We start from the raw sequence: 25,870 nt of genomic DNA on the forward strand, positions 1-25,870 counted from the left end.
CTCTTCTGTCTCCCCAGGGCTCAGTCTGATCCCATTCCAACCATTACACTGACTACAGCTGCCCCTGGCCTCTCATTGGAATTGGATGGTCTGATGACTAGTGTGAATGGTCGATAACTGTCCCTTCTATGTGCACAAGGCAATACAACCTACATCCCTGGATATCATTCTATGGTGGCAGCATGTGGTTGGTTTAGCAAATGTGTCAATACATTAGGAAAAGATTCTAACAAGATATAAAAGAAGTTAATTTGGGAATCTCTTTATCATAATGCTCTAATGCCCTTCAAATAGGGAGGATGAGCTTTTGTTTAGCAGGCCTCGACACCAATGGGTTAACTAATGATGGCATTAGTGTGTGTGTGTGGGTGTGAATGAGTGTCTCTACGTGTGCATGTGCCTTTGCACGTTAGTGTCTGTGTGCTATCATTTGTGTGTATATGTGTGTATGTGCCTTTCACAGGTGATCAGTCAAGGCTATCCACTCAGCCCTTCTCTTGCAGCCCCCTCATTACAGCCCACTATCTCCTCTAAACACCTGCAGCCCCACAGCCCACCTTCAGCTCCTGGGCCCACACGCTGCCTCTTTTTGTCCCAGTGTAGAAAGAGCCTGCCCATCACATCAATCTACTGCACTGTTTATATTTATGTACAGGAGAGAGGCTAAAAAAGGCCCCTCTTACTGTGGGCTTTATTGACTAAGCATTAAGCGGACATTATCAGGCGATAGCCTAGTTATTTATGAGGCGGTGATAAAGGCTGCAGGACTGAGTTATGTGAGAACCAGGAGCAGGATGAAAGCTGCTCATACAGCAGCACTGATACCCGACACTTGCCTCTCTCTGTCTGGGTAGAGAGGCACGGCAAATGCGCCAAACGGAGCTGAAACACTCAAGGATTTATGGGCGGTAAATTTATGCTCTCCATAGGTCAAACGAGGGGCTGTTTATCTGGGTTTCATTGTCACTGTCCTCGTGGCATGCGCCGCAGGTACTGAAATTTTCATATTTGCCTTAGGCATGTAGCCAAAGAAGGCGGGTGAAGGTGTCTGTAGGTGCGGTATTCTATTGACCTTCTGAACTTAGTTTTAAATTTTCAGAGCAACACAGCGCTCATGCTTTTGAGATGTTGACATAAATTATGCATGGCATAATACACCCCTCCTTAACTGAGCATGTTGAATACTTGTGTATTCCAGTGGTATGCAGTAACATTGCACAAGAGGTCTATGGCTGTCTTTGACCTTAAGTGGGAGGGTTGCATGTCTCAGTGTGTCTTGTATCTCCCCTAACTGCACACACAGCTGAGGTACACACCTTCTCGCTCACATTTTTGTAGCTTACGTGGATCTCGAACACACACGCTGTCAACCAAATTTTCAACATACATACATCCTCACCTCTGTATACTGTACATACATCTACATCTTACCCAGCCAAAGCCATCTTTCTCCTCAATAAACCAGGTCAACAAACAAAAAGCAATTATGTTGGGCAGCTGCCGCCTGGGAGTGGGTAATTACAGTGCAGTGTGGACAGCTTCATTCTAAACAGGTACTAAAAGCATCATTAATCATCCTCCCTCTGACGCCTCGCCCTGGTCATGTGACACAGGCTGCTGATGAGTTGGGGAGGGGGATCCGCCTTAGGGGGGGAAGGAACAAGACCTGATTGGCTCCTTCCAGAAGTCCTTTTAGAGGTCAGCCAGTCAGCAGAGATGACCTGCCACTGACCTTGTATCACTTGATCCCTGAGGGCCCAAGGGTCACTCTCTCATATCAGTTGGAGAGCAGGCAATGGAGAGGCTGGGACAGGAGAGGAGAGGAGGGAAGACGAATGACATGGAGACAGGGAAGAAGAGGAGAAGAATGGCACAAGGGAAGGCACACAGAAGGTTTGTGTGGAGAAGCACTGGGAGGGGTGAAGATGAAAAATAAAACAGTAGGCATGAGGTTTGATTGAGCACCTGGTCTTCCCCTTTTGAATAAAATGGCTGATGAAAAAATGTATTTTTATAGCAACAAGGCCAGTCCTGATGGCCCTTCATCCCTACCCCCCCTCCCTCTCTTCCCTCTCACTCTCTCTCTTCCTTTCCCTCTCTCCTCTTCTCGCTGCCCATTGTCAAGCTGTCTTCAGGTTGGCTGAAAGGTTGATTACATCATCTCAGTCTAATTAGCGAGGAGCAAAAACATCTGTAAGTTTGTTTTTCTATGTTGATTGGTCATTAGTGTAAACAACAAAATGGCCAGAGAATGCAAACTGTGAACACAGCCTTCCAGATCAATTTCATAATACACATTTCTACTGAATTATTTGCCTGTGGCTCCCCTGCACATTCTGTGTTTTTTGGGCTGTGAAGCCGGCGAAAGAATCAATCCTTTCCCTGATGAAAAATAGCCAAAATGGCACCTGACAGAGACTTGATTGAGAAAAGTTCATGAACGGTTCCCTCACTGAGCACAGACTGACACGGATGGCTGATTGACAGATGAAACACAAAGACACATCTGAAAGACAGAGCGCCAACGTCCTCAAACCAGTACCCATCCCCTTCTCCTCTGTCTCCCTCCATCTCAACCATGCAGCTCCACTCCTTCAACTCGGCTCCCCTTCTCCTCTCTCTCCATATGTCTATGAATCTGTCACTATGGCAACCTCGCCCCAGGGGCAGAGGAGGAGGTGGTTGCTTTCGTTCAGACAAATAAGCATTGCAGGGCTCATTTATGATGGTTTGTTTAGGGATTATAATACACTGATGAGAGGTCAAAATGTGTGTACTTACACTCATGTTGGGACATAAAAGTGTATTTGTATGTTTGAGCCTATTCATAAGAGCATATGTGGTAAAGCTGCACTGTAAACATTTTGGAAATAAAAAAATAATAAAAGATCATTCATTTATTTAAGTATTTTCATATCATACACTTAAGTTTAATGACATGTAAACAAAATAACGAAAATCGTGTCAGCCAGAAGATATTTTCAGTTATTATTATTTTTATTTTTTTGCATTTTTCCTCAGGACACAAGTTGAAGAGAGCACATGCAACATGCCACCAAAAGACTATTGCCATTAAATCAGTGGATTATATCAATAGCATCATTAGAATTGCTGGTGTTAGCTGATGTCTCAGATGCAGTATCAGCAAACTCTGTAAAGGCTCATTCCATTGTTTCCCCCCTTTCTTCCCTTCACTTTATGCTTGTCTGCAACTTTTGAAAGGGCAATCCAAACTAGTGAGTAAACAAAGCAGATGGGAGAGGTCAGAGACTCCAAACAATCAGATATGTAGCAGGGCAACCTTGGTTGATTTTACTGATGCTGCGTGATGCCACAGGGAGATACTGTATGCACTGTACATAATGCTATCCCACACTGCTCTGACATACAGCACCAGATGTCAAAGGAAACAGAGATTTTTTTTTTTATGCAACAGGCTTGCAACCTTGACACAGTTTCACCTCTGTGTGCACCCCTTCTCACTCTTTTCTCCCTCGCCTCCCATCCTCATGATACCTTATATTGACTCAAAGGCCTCCCCCTGCCCCCCCCCTTCAAGAGCAAATTTCCCTTTGCAGCCAGAAGTGCTGAGTGCTGCTGTTTGCTTTGTACACAGAAATTCGCTGAGGCTGTAAGCTGTCCCCAAACATCTGCTCCCTGGAGTGGAGCAGGAGAGGAGAGGCAAGGACTGGATTGGTGTGCATGTTGTTCACTGTAGCTCTGTCAGAATATGTTATGTATGTATTTGTGTGTGTGTGTGTGTGTGTGTGTGTGTGCCTGAGCATGTGAGTGAACAATTATTCAAATAGGTGCTTTGTATCTCTTTGAGCGCTTTATTAGTAGCACCTCGGAAACAAAACACATATTTGTGTAATTGTACACAGGGCATCCAAATATGTATAGGCACACACACTCACACACAAAAACAGGTGCACTTCATTTCAACTTTCTTGATGCACAAATTGTTTGGTAGTCAAATATGTGAATGAGCCTGATCAAAAAGACTAATAGTGCATGAAAGTCTTTGCAAATAAAGAAAAACAGTAAAATCAGACGAGCAGAAAAACTAAAAAGGGAGGAGAGCATTCAAATGATCTGTAATTACAACAACAACAACTGAACTATCTATAAGTGCTTCACATAGAGTTAGAAAGAGCTTAACTTGATCAATTGATTTTATTCCCCAGAGCACCGGTGAGGATATTACATGCATATTATGCATAAAGTTAATTTTGGGTCAACTTAGCATTAATTACAATGAGCTCAGAAGGAACCCACTTATATGTGTTAATTTAAAATGTAGTGTGAGATATGCTGTAAGCCGCATATGTTTTCTCATTGCTCATGCCACGCAGTGCTCCTCAGGAGAATTGTAACAGCTGCTTACATCAGCTACACTGTTATCCCAAATTAGTTAACTTTACTAGAAATTTGCGTGGAAACCCGTTGCCTACAACCGTCTAAGTTTTTACACATATAATTTGTTTATATAAATATGTCTTTTACTTTATTACATAATGATTTTAAGAACAATGTATTCAACACATATGTCCCAAAGATCCCAAAGAATAAATGCAATTTTCCAATGAATTGTACTACTATCACTCTAATAAGCGACTTACTAGCCTCCAATCTTTGTATGTACCGAGAGACTTTTTAATACTGCCCAGACCCCATCAGTCCCCACCCAGGTCTCGGTCATGGTACAACAATAAATTTAGATAAACATGAACACTAAATCAGCCATACAAAACTAAAACCCAGATAACATAAATGCACACCCAAATCATTAACAGAACATTATTGAAACACACTTTAACCAGGACAGAAACCCTTCAGAACATATATATTCGCTTCAGCACAGAACAGTTCAAATGACCCCACCCCTCCCATACAGAAACATCCTTAGTTATCTCTGCTTAATATGATCTGTGCACTTAATACTTAAGCTGATTATTACAAACAATTAACGTGATTTAGTAATGAATATGTTTTTTAACAAAACATGAAAGAATAAGGAGTACCACTAAAAGTTGAATTACAACTAAATCTGGGTTTACAGTGTAACTTACAATAGAAGGCAATACAGAAGATGGTCAATAGCCTCATTCATGATGAACTATGTATGAGTTTGATATCTCAATCACAGTGTTTTATTAAAAAATAATAACAGGTTACTTAACTTTTACAAATAATGTAGGTATTTGCATTACATTAGTAATGCACAAGTAATCTATTATACTTCATTATGATACATGTTTCTTATTGATTTAGATAAATTAGTTAAATAAAATAGATTTTGGAATGAATTTCAATAGAGAAATTATTGCTGTACAGGAAGGGGAAAGACAAATAAAGGGGAAGAAATCCCAACTTGTTTAATGTCATCACTGTTACAACCTGTGGCAGTAATACATTTCCAGTTGAGTTATTTTGGTTTTATTTTCTTTCCATTTACTGTGTGTTAGCTTGTGTATAAACGAAGCACAGCTGTCAGTCTCGTGAACCAATCGTACATCTCCAGGAAGGAATTACAGAAGAGCACAAATTCATCAGAGTAGAGTCACACTCAAATGCTTTCGAACTAAATGTCAGGTCTGAACAAACAATGCGGTTCGCCTTTCATCAATTGAGAGGCAAATGCTGAAGCTGCCACGGAATGAAATTAAAGTGATAGTTCACCCAAAACAAATCAACTCTTCTTTTCACCTTCACCTCATCCCTATAACTCACATTAAGTTTTTTTCCTCCACACATTTTCTCTACTATTTTAAATTAGTGCACAATTCTAAGTTAATCTTTTATACAGTAGAAACTGTGATGAAGTAAGTTTGGATTAAAAAAAAAAGTCAAAGAGTTCATACTTGCTGCAAGCATCCTCTGTGCACATTACAACCTGTAACTTGAAGCCCTGTGGCAAGGGAACAAATTTGCACAAGATGATAAAAGAGTTTCTAATAAGGTCAACTTAACACACTTCTCAGTATAGGAGCAGTGGACATGAGGTGCCATTTTTACATTCACAAGTTTTATCATCACATTGTTTCAACATTATTGACCTCATCGTCATCCTCATAACCTTCACAAGTGCACACTTATTTGCATTAAAAAAGACGGACACATTTGAAGGTTTTGTTAAACATTCCACTTTGTGCTATTTTGTTTAGAGAAGGCGACCTTAATGGTGTGTATTTTGTTTAAATGCAAATTTCAAATAAATTGGGCTCAACACATTTTTAGTCTACCTTCCATGTAAAATCATTTGTATCAATTACAAATAAAACTTTCAAATGTTTGCACTGTCAAAAGCTCCTCTGCAGACCTTTACGTTTGAACTTGTATTCCTTTCTAGCTTTCAGTTAATATTAATGAGATGAACATTATTAAAAAAATATTGTTTGGAGGTGTTTAATGTGTAAATTCTTCAAAAATTATTCAAGCAGATATTTATGAAATATATAAGCAGCCTGCATGTTATAAATAGTTGTTCTAAATTTTGTTTATACTAGCTCAGACATGGAATCGTATTAAGTGTTCAGCATGCTCAAGTAACTTTAATTTTTCAACTTTGCTATTAAAAATAGGTCTGTAGTTTATATCCCAAAACATATTGGGTGAAAAGTTTCATCCAGTTTATAAAGTGAGCCAGGAGCATATTTTTTGGCTTATTAAAATAAGAGATAGGGCAAAAATTAGGTTAGCTCTAGGTGTAGGGGAGGTGGAGCTTTATGTAGCCTAGGATGGAATTATAATATGAACAATTATCATATGGCCTAGTCGCCCCTCTATTTAGCTGGATGAAATATTATTGGGTGGACATGGATCCACCACCAGAACAAAAGCGTTCCGAGATGTTGGGGAAAAGAGAAAAGAGAAAAAGAAAGAAAGAAAGAAAGAAAGAAAGAAAGAGAGAGAGAGAAATAGAGAGAGAGAGAGAGAGAGAGAGAGAGACTTCGATGTCACCCCCCAAATGAATACGCATCATTCTCTGAGCCGCTGACCGGGTCATCGCTGTCCCGAGGCAAGAGGGGTCAAGAGGTGAGAGGTGAACTTCGGTGTAACTGCATACATTTAGGCTACTTCATGTCCACTCCTGCGGGTGCAACTGTCTAATACTAATTGTATTAGTGATTTTTATTAGGCTATTTTATTTAAAAGCCAAATTCCAATGAGGACACCTGTTAAAGGTTTAAAACGCACTTTAGCCAGATTAATTCTTCTGATTGATTCTCGCTGTTTATTTCTAAGCGACACCCAGATGCTTTAAGTTGAATTCCTTTATTGTCATTAACATCCGCTTTGCATCTACTAACCTTCATATCCAGTGCAATAACCGCTAATTAAAGCTAAACTAAAATATGCCCTTACATAGAATGAATATGTGGCCGATGGCCTCATATCTTGATATTAGAATAGACATTATCATGACAGAAACGCATTGCCATACCGGGAACATAACAGTGTTTAAGGGCCGAGTTTACAATCATTTACTTGATATGAGATGAGATGTGAATCTGGAAGGAATATTTAGCAGCTCGAGCTGCTGGGACCAAACAATTTATTGGTTGATCTGCAAAACAGCCAAGAAAGCGTTTTATTGTCTGCTCTCCCGCATGAGTGTTCAAGCTAAATTGTCATTTTCTGATGCATGTATATAGAGGTAATAAAAGACGCAACAACTCCCGATCGTGATGTTTCCACATTCCATTAACATGCAGTTACAGACGCACGCAAATGCTCCTAGATTTGTGCCTCAAATAGATGGATCACCACGGATCAATACTCGTAATGCGAGCGGTCAATAAATCTATCAGTCAATTATGACATTTTAATCCGTGGATGAACACCTTAAAACCGGACAAAATACACAACATTAAAGCAGCATTAAAACTCTGCTAAATTAGCCTGATAATTATCTGCTAACATGTTAAAGATGTTTGTAACAGGTGCATATTTCCTCAAATGTGTCAGAGACAAACAGCTTTTTAAAAGAAATATAAAAAGAAATCCCCGCAATGCTGCATCTTGAATTGGTTGAGAAAGCAGTATGTTAATCTGTTGGAATAATTAGTCAAATTTATGCTACTAATAATGTATTTTCTTTCTGTCACTAGAATAAACCATTTCAAATGTAGACTTTTAATAAATAACAAATAACTATTTTAAACAAAACTAGGAGGCACGTGTCCTATTGAATGACTATTTAAGTAAAGTCAGTTCCTGGATAAATTGTACAAAATAAATAAACAAATAGTCTACCAAAGTTTCTATGGACAATTAATATAATTTAGTTTCCTTGTTTACACTGTGTATAGATATGGAGCGCGATGCAATGACTTGAATTTTAATATTCAAATCAGAGCGCCAGTCTGAAGCCGGGAGAGGATGACAAATTGTTTTGACCCGTTCTTGCATGAAGAAACTTGCCATTGCGCTTCTTGCGATAAGCATCCATCGTGGTAAGCAAATAAAGGTGAAGCCTAATTGAAACCGATGCAAACGGGAATCAAAACATCTGCAGGCAGGCGCCCTTGCATGTGTAACGCGTGATGCAGCTCCTGCGGTTCAGGAGTTCAGATGCAGGTGTTTTGGCGATGTCGGTCAAGGAGAGGGGCAGGTGTCCAAAGTGTCGGCGTGTGAGTGCAGCGCCGCGGGCATCGGGTCGCAGAGCATTCCGTCTCTCTGTAATTTCTTCTGCTTCATGCGCCTGTTCTGAAACCAAACTTTCACCTGCGTCTCGCTAAGCTGCAGGGCGCTGGCCACCTCCACCCGCCTGGCCCGCGTCAGGTACTTGTTGAAGTGGAACTCCTTCTCCAGCTCGGTCAGCTGCTTGGTGCTGAAGCTGGTCCTTGGGGTCCCGTTCACCGTGGGATGGCCATCCGTGCAGATGCTGCTGCTCCCAGCCTCTACAGCACCGAGGCCCGAGCCAACAATACTGAACCCACAGGTCATGTGCATCCTGGCTGGGAACAGAGGACACGAAAACAGTCGTCAGCAAGATCAATGAGGTTACCCAAAAAAGAAGTACAAAACACAATACGTGCCCTTATCCAGGAAATAAGATGAGAAATTATTCCAGAGTTGAAACAGAAACAATTCTTGTATAATAAGATTTAGTGAATGCCATTTATATGTATTCATAACTTTTGTATGAATCCTCAGAAATAAAATAAAATATTTATTATAGCTCTATCTGATAGTGGTCTGGTAATTTCTGTGATAATAAGAAATATAAATGAACAAAGAAACACAGGCTTGTTTGATACTAAAGAAATGAGTTAAACAAATATTCAAGCCTTCAATAAAATTATTTCCAAAAAACTGATTTGTGGGAATTGGCCCGGAGCCAGTTTGTTGATTTAAAGTCTTCACCAAGTGCCATTTTTCTGTCTGTATAACACAGACGTATTTCATTGAGGCATCAACTTTAGCAGTAGCCATAGGCACATTGTAAAATCTTGGATGGGGATGGGGTGGATGGGGAATTGTCTGTAATCTACATGGACATAATAACAGAAACACCAATGCAATATCATCAACAACATCACAAACTACAGCCTAAAAAATGAACTGAGATTTGAATCGACATCTCTGACTCTGAAACATTTGAACACTTCACATTTATTTAGTAACGTTGATGCTTTAAAGTGTGTCCAAGACAAGTTCACCGAATAGTAGAGCCAAATGTGCTGCTCTGTATTGCAGATAAAAGTTGTCAGCGAAATGTTTGGCGATTCAAAACAACTTTGCATCATTTACAGTCCATTAACTGTATTCATCGGAATCATTAATAATTTGCCTTTAGGCCGTTCTGTGTCAGTGACAGTTTAACAGTTTACAAATCCTTTTGAACACTGCATTAATGACAAATGTCTCCATTTTTTTTCTCTGAGGTTTCTGGGTCACACATTAAAGTATCATCTGTGCTACTTATGTGCAATGAATGACAGGAACTGCAGCTATATCTTGATTTTTCTTTGCTGACATTGTGGGTAAGTCGTCAGTGTCTTTGCCTCTGAGAAAATGTGCTGCTGCTGTATAATGGAGACAGTGTGCCAGGTGTAGAGCAATGTCTCCCACCACAATTCATAAATAGGAAGGTTAACAGGCCTCTAGCCACTTGGAAAAGCATAGCAGATGGAAAGGTCAGTTATAGGATAAATGTCGACATCTGTGTTTTAAGAAAATGAATGTCAAGGTAACCAAGCCTGAGAATTAGAGGGCAGTGAATATGAAGAACCAATACAGAGAAACTGTACGTAATTAAGAACTTCAGCTTTCAGGAGTGCAAATCACATGCACATTCTGATTAATAGCTCCAAAGATAATAGAATTGATGCCGGCCAGAAGGCATAAAAGAATCAAACTAAATATTTGAGAAATGACATGCATGCTTAAAAATAGTCAGGCAGCAAAAGGAATGGAAGGGCCTTCCAAGCCAAGGAGAGGGAAGAAGAAAAGGGATAGATCGATACACATTGCCTCAGTCATCTGGGCATCCAGCCCACAGTAATTCAGGTGCTGTCAAAGCATAATTGAAGAATGACGCACTGGGAGTATATACACTGAGCCAAGAGATCAGGTTACTGCAGGTCTGTGGAGGCCTTTCAACATGGAAGAATATGCGAGGCTTTGTTTTGTGCCAAAACCAATACAACCTCCAGAGAAAAGCATACTTTCACTAATGACTCATTTTCAAGTTACACAGTAGCGCTAATGAGTTACTCCTACAGATGATCCCCTTCAGAGAGATACAGAAAGAGGTTACAAAGATACTAACAGTACTGTGAAGAGATGTGTGGTGTGGGTGGGTGTGAGCAAATGGCTTTCTCTCAAGTGCATGGATTTGGATCAGATGAGTGGCTAATGCGTTTTATGAATAAAGTGATTCCTCGGCCAGTGAAATGTGTTGTTGTCACCTTTTGCCTCCCTCACAGTGAAATGTTTGTCCACTCATCTAGATTCTGAAGTAGGTGCAAGGAGGTAATCAAAAGCTAAAAATTGTTTAAAAAATAGTTTTGTGTTTGTTGCAATAATAACAAGATTGCAATATTTTTGGCAAATCAAAGGTGTTCTTATCACCTTTGGCTTCTATACAGCAGCACCAGAGAAAAATGTGTATCAAGGTGTGTGAATCACTGTCCAAATATCTGACGTTTTTTTTGTCAGTTTGTGCTTTCTGCATCATAACATTGAAATGTTCCAAGTCAAATGTGTTATATTGTGATCTTTTGCCTCTCCCTGTCTTTATCAGAAATGAAGGCAATGCTAATCATGAAGGAGCATGCAAGAAGGTCATCGAAAGCTAAAGACTGTAGTTTTGTGCAAGTCAAATGTGCAGTCATATTTTGTGCACAATGACCCCATTGTGCAGCATCATCAGAAATAATATGCAATGTGAATTTTGCAGCAGCTTTATGTTTGTTGCAGTCCTTGAATAGGCGCTCAGGCCTTTTCTAGTGGTTATGATGACCATCCTGCATCTTTGGTCACTGAACATTTGGGTCAGCAGCACGCTTACAGCAGACAGACATTGTGCTGTGGAGAAGAAGAAAAAAGACTGGACCACCACTGTAGTCAATCTTCGTCTGTGTAAAATTTATGAAATCCAACTCAAGTCCAGTGGTCAGTCAACTGACGTTATTGATCAAATGAAGGATCTATATAAGATACTATCACTCACATAAACTGAGGATTGATAGGCATTTTTCACATTAGTAGGCTATTGGTATTATTTTTAAAGCCTGGGATACGTATTATTCTGTGGGCTCTCTGCCCAAGACTCATCAGTCAGGGAAATGATGATCTGTGACAGCAATTATGTTAAAAAGGTGGACACATGTAAAGGTGCTGCAAACTGAAATCAATACACAAGGGCTTTCATTACAAACAGACAACTAATCAATACTCAGGGAGCACTCCAGCTTACAACAGTAAGTTTTACTCAACTTCCTGTGAGTCTCGACAGGCAGTGGTCTGTTGCATTATTAAAATGCTACTGGTTAGTAAGGGCAAGGGTAAATAATTGATCATTTTCCGGGTTGAATATACAGTGAGGCTAAGCAGGCCTTTGGCTGTACTGCACCCTCCTTGTGTGTGTGCAGTCTAAAACCTTCTTGCAACTGTAGGTGGAGCGACAATGTTAAATAACCTAACAGACTTACATTAACATGGAGCCGTTAAGGAAATAGTAACCGAGTCCTCATGTCCATATTCAAAGGTGGCGTTGAGTAAACAGCTAGTGCTGCATTTTAAACGGTTTAAAATGCTTTAAAAAGTGGGAAATTATTTATTTTTAGATTGAACTTTATTATTGGTGACGGAGAAGATTGTGCACGGTGACGCACAAAACACGTCAGCTATTTCTTCTCTTTTTTTCCAGATAAAACTTCGACCAAAGTTTCCCAACTATGAATGAAAGTTATCCAAAGCTTAACGTTAAACATAAACTCAATTATCCTGAATACATTCAAGGTTACTTTATCCCTTATCGCGTGCCCAGTCTCCCTTAACAATAACTTACCCGGCCGGTGCTGACTCCTCTTCACTCTCATCCACTCAAAAGTTTTTCTGCTTACATCCATATAAGCTACGTTACAGTCCGAGCCAGCGGAACTCCCCGTGGTGGCGTGAATCTCAGGGCCATTTCGAGAGTATATATGAATTTGCTCTGTAAGTGACCCAACGCCGGATCGTAGCGTTTCGTTGTTATTTGAGGCGCAGAATCCGCGTCCTGGAGAGCCCTGCCCCTGCGCCCTGCACCGCCAGGGGACACGGGACAAGTGGGGGCAGGCCGGTGTCGAGAAGCCCTCGAGAGTCTCACACGGTGGAGGAGGGCTGTCCAAAGAGGTACACAGAGCCAAACTGTTGGAGAGAGTTAAGTACCGGGGATGCGGAGAATTAAATCCTGAGGCGACTTCCACCTCCAGTTTCCCTTCCTCATCACGACTGCCGAGTTCAGGATGAGTCCTGCCGTCCAGGTCCCGGTTTATGACCTCTTTTGCTCGGCAGCAGCCCGTGAACAGAGGGCTACTCTCCCCTTCGGCCGTTAACTCTTGATAGGAAGTCATTATCACCTCTCCCCTGCATAATCATTGGACAGGGTTGCACTTCATGCCCGGCCTCTCATGCATCCAAGTAACGCATGGTCAGGCGGCTGGACGACCGTGGGGACATTCCTCAGAGGAGAAACAGCAGTCTCTGATTGATGGAGATGACGTGCCCTCCTGGTCTCGGCCAATAGCTGGACATCTCTGTCATCAGAGAGGACAACACTGATTAAACCGAGTTGAGAAACTCACTTTAGGTCAAAATTGTAATGGTGTCCGACCACAAAGAGTTGCGCCATGCAGCCATAGCAAAACTAGCCTGCAAAACATCTTTAAAGGAAGGGAGGAAGGTCATCATGATAAGCAGCAGCAGACACAGGGCCTTCATGGGCCTCTCACCTATGTAGACAGGTAGGCTATGACGTCAGACGTGTTTGTATCACACACAAAGAAAGAGAGAAATACGTTTTGGGTCAAATTCTGGTATTTTGATTATTTTTCATGACAACAATGAACACTTTTTTTTCCAAAGCTAAATTTGCATAATATAAAGCCTACATTGATGCAGCTAATGGATAATGCAAATTTGTCAAGGCTTCTTGAAAACCTGAGGCCCTCTTTAGCAAAGGGCTTAGGTCATGTGAAAGGCACACTTAATGGGTTCAGAGGTCGTGACAGCTGGTATTTAGAAGTTCAGTGGCAGCAGATTTGTAATTAGCCTCGAACAAATACAAAAATGGCTCCGAGCGGAGATCAAGAAGTTGTAACTGTCAGAGAGGACATGTTCATCTCCAGGTTAAACTAGCTCCTCTGCTAGATGAGCTGCTCCCTCCGCCAAAAAATAGAGCGTGTTCGTAAATACAGAGCCCAAAAATCTGTTTTTAGAACTGTGCTTCCTCCCCCCTTCTCAAGACATCTGTGTTTACTCAGTCATGAATCACCGTGTGATACTTTCCATGCATGTGCAAACAACGCTACATGCTGCTATTCAAACTTGAGTGACATAAACAAACGAAAATACTCCCAAAGTACATGCACAGATGAAGAAGAATACACAAAACCCAGGACTGCACCTATACAGTAGGCTACTCTAAAAACATGCAAATAATGCAACCGGCCTATGTTTCACTAGTGTAGAGACCAGCTGAAGGAACACAGCAGCCCTGCAGTGTTTTCACCTCAAGCTCAGAAGTGAAATGTCAATGGGCTCCACAGTGCAGCAGAGGTTTTTTGTCTCCTAAAGTCTGATGACCCACTTTCAAATACACACATCTGTGTGTCGTTCAGCCTTTACGCATACATTCAAACTAACCGGAATTAATATTCTAATGTGCCAATGTTAATGTCTAATCTCCAAACAGGTTAGCCTAATTGTTTTGCTTTCAACATATATCGAATAGATTGTGTTGTATATTTCCCAAGAAATCCAACAATTGAATTAAATAATTAGCCAGTTATATTATCAGTCATGTTTCATGTGATTGTCTTAGTCACTTTACAAAGTATCACTGAAGCTGGAGCCAGGATGTCAAAATTATATTATTTAGAATTCATTGGAATTATTTATTGTTCCTTTTCCTCTATGCTTAGATCAATCAAAAACATTTAATAACCTATTAAAAGCCATGCCATTATTATTATTATTATTATTATTATTATTATTATTATTATTATTATTATTATTATTATTATTATTATTATTATTATTATTGTTATTATTATTGTTATTATGTTAATAATGATATTTAACCTAAACTTAAAACAACTATCTGCTACTGTTCTTATCATTTTATTAGAACACTATCTCCTTTGTCTTTTAAGTCTGCAGTAATTACAAAATAATTCAGCGTAATGAACAACTTCTAACTGCATTCTTACAACACAGAAATATGGTCCCAGCTGTGGGAGTTAATGGGATTCTACAGGCAGCGATGTGCTGAATGACTGAGTGCAATATATCCCTTCTCTCCATGCATTTGCAGGGTGCACTGATCCATCTTCATGTCAGCTCGGAGGTTACTCAGGGTTCACGCGCTAGCTTGTTTCTCTCCTCCACACTCAATAAATAAATCTCTGCAGCTTTCTGTTTACCGCCTGAATATAAATTTGTTTGCAGTCGATCGAAGACCTGTGCAGAGGTATTAGAAATTGTATTTCTGTAATGGCTTTCAGCAGAGGGAGGGGGAGACGGGAAGGGCTTGCAGAGAAGGGAAAAGACATCCTAACCGTAAAGAAGAGAAGGAAGAAGAAGAAGAAGAAGAAGAAGAAAAAGAAGAAGAAGAAGAAAAAAAAAAAAACAGGTGTGAGCAATCTCTGCTTTCCCGTATGCAAACGATTTTTTGTATTTATTTTTTAACGCAGCAGCCTCAGCCTATTACAGCCCTTGGACATATTCAAATTACATTTAAAACCACGTAACCTTTTTATCATGTAGAACGAGAACACCAATCCATGTCTGTTCCCTAGAAGTGCCATATGCTTTATTAGCATATTTGAAGTGTTGTTCCACATCACTGCCCAGCACCTTTTATGCAACAGAAGTTATATTATCACATTTAGCACAAAAAACAAGACATCTACAGCCAGGCTCCTTCCTCTGGACAGCTTGTATCCCCTAAACCACACATTTTGTATGAGAAATAAGCAAGAAAATAATCTCAGGTGAAATTGATCCACTTCTGAATTTGATTTGCCTCAAACCAAATCCTGCACCTCATCTACACACAGACCAGAAATGTGTATATTCTGCCCCCCCAACCCTAAAACATCCTCTTAAAACTCAGTGCAGGCGTTTCCCATCATGCTCTCTATTGTCTCTATTGTTTTGACTGGAGGTGAGGCAAACATAACAGCACTTGGGTGGCTGTGTCAGGAGGCAGGAGGAGGGAGAGAATATTGACTGATGCTAATTTGTTTTGCGTCCATGCTCTGATGTGTGTCAATAGGCAGTCAAGGCCCTGGGATCAGCGTGGCCGTGCTCGGATTACCTCCGTGGTTTGAATTGAACCCTCATCCTGCTGCTGCTGACATGATGCTACATGGTCACCGCTGACACCAGACCCATGTCTAGCCCTCCAACACTGTCAAGCATCATTATATGTTAGCTCTTGACCCTCACAAGATGGGAATTAACCAGCGCTGACAGACGACTGTCACCAACAGCCAGAGAGGTCACTGCCGTTAATGCAGTTCCAGGAGGGGAAGATGACAGCCATCTTTGCCATGTTTATGGAGCTTCGGCTCATCAATGTGGCATCATGATAGAGCTGTAATAAGGCAAAGAGAAATAAAGAGAGAGAAAGGGTCAGAGCAGGGCTGAGGCACAAGCAGACATATATCCAAGTGTGGCACATTGACCGGTTGAAAGATGGCTATCTGTGTGATTGATAGAGCATGTCTGTGTTTTTCAAATATTGACATTTTAGAAAAATAGTGATGTCAGAAGTGAGGTTTAGCTTAGTGTATACCCAGGTCGCACACAATCCAGGGATTACCACTTGAAAACAAAGAAATCCATTGACTCACGGTGTGAAATTCTAATAATTGTCCTTGCATCGTAGTTGGTATAAAATCTGTCACAGTACATGAACCGTAGTCATAAATCCAATGCAACTACAGTGCAAATGGCCAGGGACATTACAGATAATTACATTCTGCACAGACTCAACAGTGTGACAATGAAGCAATACCTTGCTAATACCAGGACTTTTCAACAATAGCCTGTAGTATGTACTGCAGCGCCTCACAGCTTCAGTGAGCCAAGAGGCTTCGAGTCGGCAGAATCCCAAACATCATGACAACAAGCCATCAGTCATCTTCCCCCCAAGCTGCTGCGCACACTTGTGTGTTTCCGGAGTTCTTACTGTGGGAAATGAGCAGGGTTAAACATGAAACAGGAGGAAATGTTCATCATTGCAGCACACTCTGTAATATTATCCTTCATACACCATTGTTTTCGCTGCAGGGAAAGAGAAGGAGTGGTTTTAATAAAAATGCTTTGCTTAAACATCCCCTGCTTGTTCACAATGTAGATCAGTAGTCTACTGTGCATGCTAATCATGGTTAATAGCAAAATGCTGATAGACAAATGACACTGTATTAATAAAGCACTAATCTTGTGTTGAGGCTCAGGAATAATTTTTCCTGCAGTCATAAAAGGAAAAATGTCAACCATGGAAAAGTTTGAAAGTTAAAAGTCTAGATGAATAAGGTATTGGATATGTACAATATCCAAATATTAGTTTAATGTCTTTTAATCCCCATTAAGTAGCTTCAAGGTTGTTAAAATCATCCTATTTCACACTGTCTGACAGTGTCATATAATCTGTCTCAGCTCTCTGTTATATAAATATTCAACCACAGGACTCCATGAATTTTATGGCGGCACATTCCATCAAATGGAAATATTCTTTATGTCTTTATACACATTCCCCCCAAAAATCAGGCTGACATATTTTGTATTTTTTTTAAACGTCTTTTTAACCTCTCCAGTAGAATTTAGAGTGAAGTTATCTGGGTTAGAACAACATTTGGCTGCATGGCATGAGTTTGTAATGACTGGACCACTGTTGAATGACAGACAAATGACATGGTTGTAATATTACTGTTTCAGAAATGTTTAGTTTTAACAATTTAAGTTCAACAAGGATTATTTATACAGTCAATGAAATACAATCTTGTGTCAAATGTCCAAGTTTTAACCTTTGTGTTTTGTTGACATCGGCTTTACTTTCTCATTGTGTGGAGACCCACATACCCAACTGCTGTATGTGTAAAAATAGCAATATTAGCAAAACTAACCAAATTTTGTTTTCTTTAAACTTTAAATTTAAATTTAATTTAAATTTAAATGTTCTTCTAAAAGTATTAAAACCCAATAAGTAGAAAAGTGTTTAAGTGGTTTCAGTTGCCCGTAACTTGGCTTGCACATGTTATGTGACAACATATGGAAATGACAGTGAAGCATTGTTGCTACACAAATGTTAAATGTTATATCAGCTATGCATGAGCACACATAAATTCCTTTTGTTTGTCAAAAAGTCATTCACGGGCATAGAAAAGTATGGTGTGTTATCCTACATTGTGATATTACTAATGTTGTGATTAAATTTGACCCCGGATACTTATTTGGGGTTCAGGAGATGTAGTGCTGCGTAAAAAATACTGTCAACACCAATCACAGACGTAGAGCAGATTAAAAACCATTATATTTAACTATTTTACAGCTGGGTGTCTGAGACCCCAAACAGAACTTTACAATTGGATGTGTGGCCGGGTTGGATCGGTGGGTGGAGCGGGCGCACATGTGATTAGAGGTTTATGCCTCGACGCAGTGGTCCAGGGTTCGAGTCCAAAAAAAAAGTTGTGAGGCATCAAGCACATAAAACTATGTTAAGTATGATTTTTGTGCTGTGAAAGACAGTCTCCAGGACCTCAAACAAAAAACATACACTGAATATTTTCAACACCCAAACATCAGCGATCTGATATATTTTAATGCTGCAGATGTTATTATAATTCTTTTTTTTTTGCGAGAACAGCCAAAAGAACGTGTGCTATGATTGGATTCTGTGTGATAAAGCTGTTGGGTGTTAAATAATTCTTGTGTGATCGATAATGGTCAACATGTGACATTTAGCAGGGTGACTGTTGTGATTACAAGTTCATTCATTTAACTGAAGCTCTTCAGAGGGAAAAGTGAGCTCCAGCAGGTGACTCTGTCACTGTGCACAGTGCCGCTCACCACAGCTGAGACAGTTTCATCACCAACTTACCTTTTTATTGTCCCCGATCATCCTTAACTGGGAAGCATTTAAAATGTCATTGATCTTGATAATGCTTTGCTGTAATATGACAGTAACAGTTGTATGAGATTCAGGAAGTCAAATTTCCAAGATTGATGAGTCGTAGCAGTTGAGTTATAATCCATCTACCTGAGTAATGATCAGGCTCTGTTCCACATGAAGGAACAGACAAATAAATAAAACCCATAAAGGTGACACAGGAAATTGATACTTAACAATCATCTTGAGCAACAAGCACCTGGAGAGACTGGTGGGCAGCAGTTACTACTGTGGAGGGAAAAGGCTGAGAAGGTTAATAGGTCATAAAAAGAACAAAACATCCTAAAGGCCAGGTATAAAAGTTCAGGGTTTTGCTCAACAGTGGACCGAAGTATTGTATGTAACAGTCACACTATGAAAAGGCTTTATTTCAATTATTTTCATCATACCAATCATTAAATTATTAAACATAATGATTTAAAAGAAAAACTAGCTTTCTCAACTTGACCTTGTATTCTGAATGTGTTGAGTTTGTACACATACATTGTTCCATGAGATGCCATTTTATGGTTTCAGGTTTGATGTCATGATGAGAACTTGTATATTAATATAATCACTATATCTTAAGAAGGATATCACTCTGTTTGTGCTCTGGTGAAGCCTTGTTTGCCAAAGCATCCTCTTAATAAAAAAAATAATTGTGAATAAATAGGTGAAAAAGTCTTGAAAGAATTGTTTGTGCTTTTGGAAGGCATTTATTCCAGTTCATAAAATGTGTGTCAGTCATTGGCATTAATTAGTGGTGTAAATAAGTGCATTTATAGATTGTGGTGTAAGATGTAAAGACAAAAACAGTCGATGAAGACCAAAGCCAAACAAACCCCAAAGTACTCAGGGAGAGAAAGGGGTCCTCAATAGTGCTCAGATGATGATGGGAACTCTTATTTAGCTCACCAACCAATCAGAGAATAGACAGGCAGAGCATACACACCAATAAGAGCAGATGCTGTCACATAGACATTTATTATTATAATTTATTTCATCCGATAGTGACCCCCATACTATGAATGGAATTACCGCCTACCGGTAATAACATAATACTCCAGTAGAACCCAGCAGCTTACTGTGATAGTAACATATATGAGCTTCAGGCTTTACATTTGTTGAATGCAGGAGCAAATGCTTTGAAAGATACTTAAAGTAGCATGTCTTTGTTAAAGATGCAGCAGTTTTGTTTTCATGGCAGCTTAAGAAAAGTCTTGATGCATATAGCATTTTTCAAGGCTAACCCCAAAATCAGTTTCATAACAGCTGCAAATGGGACAGTGGTACATCAGTCACTGTAAAGGACATAATGCAAACATTTCAAAATTAATGATGGACCGTAACCAAAGCTGGTTTCATGGCACCACCGCTGGCATCATTTATCACTTCAAAGTTCCACTTAATGCCTCGCTCCAGTCTGATCAAAGCACAGAATTTATTTTAAACGTAAAGATTTTTGGCTTTGCAGATCCCCCCTGAAAACAGATGTCATCAAACTGGGGTCAAGTGAGTAAAAAGGAAATAATTACTTAGTTGCTAAGAAGGAGCCACCCAATGTGAGAACAACTGGCTAACTTAATGCTGAAATGGACTGTTCCCCCTTGCAGTGGGGCCCTTAAGGGGGGCTTTCCTTGACCCTTGGGGATCCTCCTTGACCCCATCCACAGAATTACTGCACTCCAGTGTGTGGATCCTCCTGGCTTTTATCGTCTGGAAGGAGAATGTGGTGAGGAATCAGAGGTAAAGTTCCTATTGAGCCTTGGCACCATTAACACCATAAATCACCCGGCATACGCAAGAATCTCAGGAATTTAACACAGTCTGCTTCTTCCTCTTCACAACCGCCCCTCTTGCTCTCTTTGTAGGCGAACATATTTAAAAGGGGAGAACTTTTTCTTGCTTTGCCTTTTTCTCTCACTTGCCTTTATTACTTTGCTCTTAAATTACCCAGCTGTCACCACCTCTTTGATGCAGATGTGGTGTAGACCACATTTTATTTTATTCAAAATTTCCAGAGTTATAGCTGTTATATAGCTCCTCTGACACCTACTGAGACCTGCTGAAAATGGTGTCAAATATTTACCAAATGACAGCTGATCCACTGACTGATTAGCTAATGAATTAGAAGCAGGAAGTCATTATATCCAGGACCACCAGGGGATCAGCTTCCTCATTTCATAGCTGTCAGTAGTCCTCTGTGACAGCTCATTTACTGTACGGCCACTGATAGAAAACTGTCAGCATGTCCAAAAAAATGTGTGAAGTTTTGTTAGGATTATTGATACTCCGGCTCACACTATCAAGTAAGAGGAGGTTCACTCCTTCATCGTGAAAGTTGCTGTCTATGTTTGACTTGTTAAACTGTCGAGACTCAAGAGAACCTGTGACCCAATTCTGTCAAATAAACACATAATTCCCGTGTGCGTAATTTAGCGCAGTGAGAGTCGAAATTATGAAATCAAAAATAGCAAGAGAACAGTGTTTCCATGACATTGTTTACATTTGAGACTCCACTTGTCACAGTGGCACAGTGGGTGCTGTTAAAAAACAAAGTCTCCTCATTGTTCTTGAAAAATAATATGTTGTCATTAGTGATTGAACCTCATTGGTCTGTTGCGGCCTATAGGCTGCTGGAAGGGCTTCTAAGCTACACAACTAACATGCCCCCTGAGAGGGAGGCCAGCCCCAACTTGCAGCACTACAATCTGGCTATTGAAAACAAGGCAAGGGTTGGGAAGGAGGAGGCAAGAGATCTTGTCATGGTGCCCAGTGGGTTCAGAGCTTGTGGTAGGAGTGCTGGAAAAACTGCCTTGTCTCAGTGATTAATGGTGAGGAACTTGAAGGCAGGAGCGAGGGAGAGGCTTATGTGGCAAGATTGTGCAACTTGAATGCACAGTACTGTAGAGTTTTCAATGAATCTAAAGCATGCCTTAATTTAATTACAGAATCTTTCCGATTCTTTTCCCCATTTGGGATCTAATCCAAGAATCCTTAATCATGAAATACTGCTGGAAAAAATGTAACTCTAATCAGCGATGAATAGGGTAAACATTGCACAAGAGCTACGGTTTTCCCAAATGCATTTATTAAGCATGTTCAGTATGACATCTCAATTAATCAAGAACCGTATCAAACTCCTTTAATGGCTTTAACAAAAATATAACATCATTCGATATGAACATTATTCTGCCCATTTCACAGTTAAAACATTTTACACAAATGACCTGTTATTTACAGTAGATAATGAAAAAGGAGGGCCAAATGTGACACTTAGAAAATAGGAAAACCACTTGGCTATTGTCTGACAACATAGGGAAATAGAAAAATCACTTATAACATGAATCCCACATGCATTATACATGCAACGACAATATAAATGCAAACTGCCACAAAATTACAGCGAAACATGTAATTATTAATCGCTCGGATGTCTTGTGCATGCTGTGTGCGTACAATACGAGCAGCAAGTTTGACCTGCAGTTTTCAGTCACCGCGCCTGAGAAACACAAATGATAACACTGTAGCTCTCCTTTAATTAAGATATGTTCATATAGTTTAATTAAAATGTTTCATGAATGGTGAACGGGTGTATTAAGGGGATTTCAACCCAGGGAGGCTAATAAGACATCCTCCAGTCTTTCATAAGTAAGTGAAAGTGAATGTATCATTGAGATTTTGATGAGCACTGGAGGGATCGCCATTATGGGGCCCTAGGGCCAGTTTGAAATGCCAGCATGGTGATGACTATCTGCGCCCGTACAGGAAGGCGGAGGACCATTTGCAACAGATGGAAGTATGCAGCTCAGATGGGGCAGGTCTGGGGGTTGAATACACTGACCACTGCTGGCGTCACTATGAGCACCAAAAAGAGAGGACATAGGAGCATAATCCATGAAGTGCAGCTCTGAGGAGGACGTTTGAACAACACATGCACCTGAAAACCTCAGGTGGTCCGCACATGAGCTCGAGCTGAGGGAAGGGTCGCAGGGAGACCACTGGGACAAACTTGCCACCTTCTTGTGCTCCTTCTTGTACCTCATCCTGCGGTTCTGAAACCAAATTTTGACCTGCCGATCTGTGAGCTGCAGCCCGGCCGCCATCTCCAGCCTCCGAGGACGACACAGGTAAGGGCTGAAGTGGAACTCCTTCTCCAGCTCCAGCAGCTGGCTGTTGGTGAAGGCTGTTCTCTCCCTCCTGACACTGAGTCTTCCTCTGCCTGACAGACCCACCGCCACACCACCGCTGACTGATGCAGGAGGAAGCACATAAAGAAGAGAGGGCGTAAAGATTCACATTTTTAACAAGTCTATCCTTAAATGTATACCCTCCACAGAAGGACTTCAAGTGCCAGTAAGGCCCATGTTAATCCTCAGCCAATCAACCTGGGACAAAGTAGGGCCCTCAGCTCTTCCTCGTATTCAGTCATGCTTGAGACACTATACAAGACTGGCTGTCTACTGTGTCATGTGTTCAGGGAAAGTTACCTCCCAAAGAAACAGTCTGGGGGAAACATCCGACGCCACTACGGCTGTCTGACAGGCCACATTAATCACAGCTACACATGGAAGCAGACCTGTCAAATCCCCATCTCAGTCACTTAAAAGGTACCTTGGGACTACCACTGAAAATAACCACCATTAGAGATTCAATTTGACATGTATATGAGCGATACCAGGGCCCTGTTGATAACAACATAACACACAGGGGTTAATGGATACCTAATAAGCTAACCTAATAAGGTCTGTAGTGACCTTAGAGAGAAAAGTGCTCTGCTTAACACACTGGGAGCTTCCTTGTTGTATGCTAGCTTGTTTGTGGCATCAAGATAGTGATGTTTTTCTATTCTATTATTGATATTCTCTATCTCTATGTTTTTCTATTTTCAAGTAAGCATATTGGTGAAACATATAAGCAATAAAAATGTGTATTTGTATACATTTAATATTTTGTATTATAATATTAATTACATTTCTGAAATTCTATTCTTTCTTTTGTTGTAAAACATACTGAGACACTATGTGATTATACACTTAAAATAAACTTAAACAGTTATTCAAGAGAAGATTCTCAGTTGCAAATGTGTAGTTCTGTGCAGTATAGCATACTCACTGCAGCTGTTGAACATTACTTTGCACACGACCCAGAAGAACAAATATGAGCAAAACACTGATATTTGTTTAACTGTGACTAATTTAAGTGCCTAAACATCTGATGGATGTACTTTTGTGCATGATAAATGATGCAGATGACACATTCTATTATTACATAGTGATACTTGTGCTTGCTCTGTTTGTACATTTGTTTTCAAGTATAACAGACCTGGGGCTGACTGTGTCTTTAGTTGCAACATGCACAAAGAGTCTGACAGCTGAGGTCAGATATCAGTTAAACACTCAATGCACAAATGAGGGAAATGCTCATTAAATTCTTTGATTCACCCCATCAGAGCAGCTAATGGAGACTGTGTACACTTATAGCTTTAAAAGTGAAAGATAATTTTATAAATCTTTACATTAATGTTAGGGACTACGACAAAAGTGTTATCTGAGTGCATTTATTATGTTGTTTGACCTGTTTGTTTTGTTGTTTTGTGTCTTTATTTATTTATTTTTATTTTTATTTATGTTTTTTGCATGTCTTGTCCGTTTTGTCCTAGTGTGAAGGACTTGAATTATGAATAACGAGATTTGTGTATGACATATCTTTACACTGTTTTTGCTAAATAAAATATATATACTGTATATTAAAAAAATTATCAACATTAATGCAGCAGAAAAAATCTATAAAACCAGAGTTACCAGATGGTTCAGAGTCAGTTGTCCGTTGATTCATCCAGGGAAAGATCACTCCTGAGCCGCAGATGGAGAGTAGACTGCAGCTCCTGCTCTTGGTGTCCAGCTTGCCCTTGGCATGGCAGTGAACCAGAGGCTCCAGTGGGCTCTGACACTGTTCACCTGGGTTCAACCTGCAACTGACATGAGCAGAGGAAGTCGTGTTTTGCTGATTAAGTTCAGCTTCTTGGCCTCCACCTCCTCCTTCTTCATTGTATCCCGCGCTTAGTTTTGGCACTTGTCCAGAGCTCATAGCAAAACTGTTGCCATGCAGCTGCAGTGGGAGGGCAGACTGCTGGGGGTGCATGGACCCAGCTCATCAAACCAGGAATCCCTCAGCAGTAGTAAATACTAGGACTTCTGTCTGTCTAATATCCGATCACAATTAACCTGAATGTATAAAAGCATGCAGGGAAGAGCACTTGGACTAACCATGTGGAACATTTGAATAATATTTACCAGAAGGGTGCCGTAGTCACGTGCGGCCGTCCTCCAATGGCGGAGCTCTGGAGTTGCAAAGTAATCCTCTGGCAACTTGGGGCGCCCGAAGAAGCTTCTGCGATATTTCTTCAGGCAACATTTCTTTGAGTAGCCTGCGTTTATTTAACTATAGGGATACAAAACAAACATATAACGGAATATCATTAGACGTCAATAATCACTGTGTAATCAGTGTGTGTGTGTGTGTGTGTGTGTGTGTGTGAGAGGGGAACTTGTGTTTATACGGAGAGAGAGAAAAATGGCAGAGAGGGGGAGACCGACAGACAGAGATGACACTGTGTGGCGAGGAACGTCTCATTAGAAGATTAGAGTTGATTTCTTGTAATATTGTAAATCTTTTGACAGGACGGTTTTTATTAAAAGGAGCCGCCGCTTGCAGCTGCACGTCCTGAACTTTTTGTCCTAACAGATACAACGCGAGGACTCCCTGCTACAGTAGGATATGTCTATGACCTGGAATAATAGCCTATACTGGATAATAACGCGTTATCGACCACAAATCATTTGTTAGCTGAAGATTTTTTTAAGAAGTAAAATGCCTTAAAATAAATTGTGTTCTGGGTGTATTTTTCTTCAATTAGCCTAAACATAATGATTCATTATATTTATTCCCGTATTTCCATGGAATTAGCTGCTCTATCTATAGACACTCTGCAATAAA

The 25,870-nt window shown here is 40.3% G+C and overlaps 3 protein-coding genes across 4 annotated transcripts in view; all 3 read right to left on the reverse strand.

Moving 5' to 3' along the window:
- Positions 1–4,634: 4,634 nt before the first annotated feature.
- hoxc1a (homeobox C1a) lies at positions 4,635–13,070 on the reverse strand. The gene is made up of 2 exons (XM_039801897.1): positions 12,524–13,070; positions 4,635–8,963 (listed from the first exon to the last, which is right to left on the reverse strand). The coding sequence occupies exons 1-2, from the start codon at positions 13,068–13,070 to the stop codon at positions 8,602–8,604; spliced, it is 909 nt and encodes a 302-aa protein (XP_039657831.1). The 3' UTR covers positions 4,635–8,601.
- An 8,883-nt stretch (positions 13,071–21,953) lies between these two features.
- Positions 21,954–25,135, reverse strand: LOC120558390 (homeobox protein Hox-D3-like). The gene is made up of 2 exons (XM_039799366.1): positions 24,676–25,135; positions 21,954–23,123 (listed from the first exon to the last, which is right to left on the reverse strand). The coding sequence occupies exons 1-2, from the start codon at positions 25,013–25,015 to the stop codon at positions 22,588–22,590; spliced, it is 876 nt and encodes a 291-aa protein (XP_039655300.1). The 5' UTR covers positions 25,016–25,135; the 3' UTR covers positions 21,954–22,587.
- The window catches only part of LOC120558386 (homeobox protein Hox-C10a-like), a 132,348-nt gene continuing 131,184 nt past the window's right edge, over positions 24,707–25,870 (reverse strand). For both annotated transcript variants that reach the window (XM_039799361.1, XM_039799359.1), the window contains 2 exons: positions 25,168–25,315; positions 24,707–24,848 (listed from right to left, as the gene is read on the reverse strand). The gene's annotated coding sequence lies outside the window, so the exon portion shown is untranslated. The remainder of the gene's footprint in view (positions 24,849–25,167; positions 25,316–25,870) is intronic.

The sequence above is a fragment of the Perca fluviatilis genome, chromosome 5 (genome assembly GCF_010015445.1).
Source record: "Perca fluviatilis chromosome 5, GENO_Pfluv_1.0, whole genome shotgun sequence".
NCBI classification, from domain to species: Eukaryota; Metazoa; Chordata; class Actinopteri; order Perciformes; family Percidae; genus Perca; species Perca fluviatilis.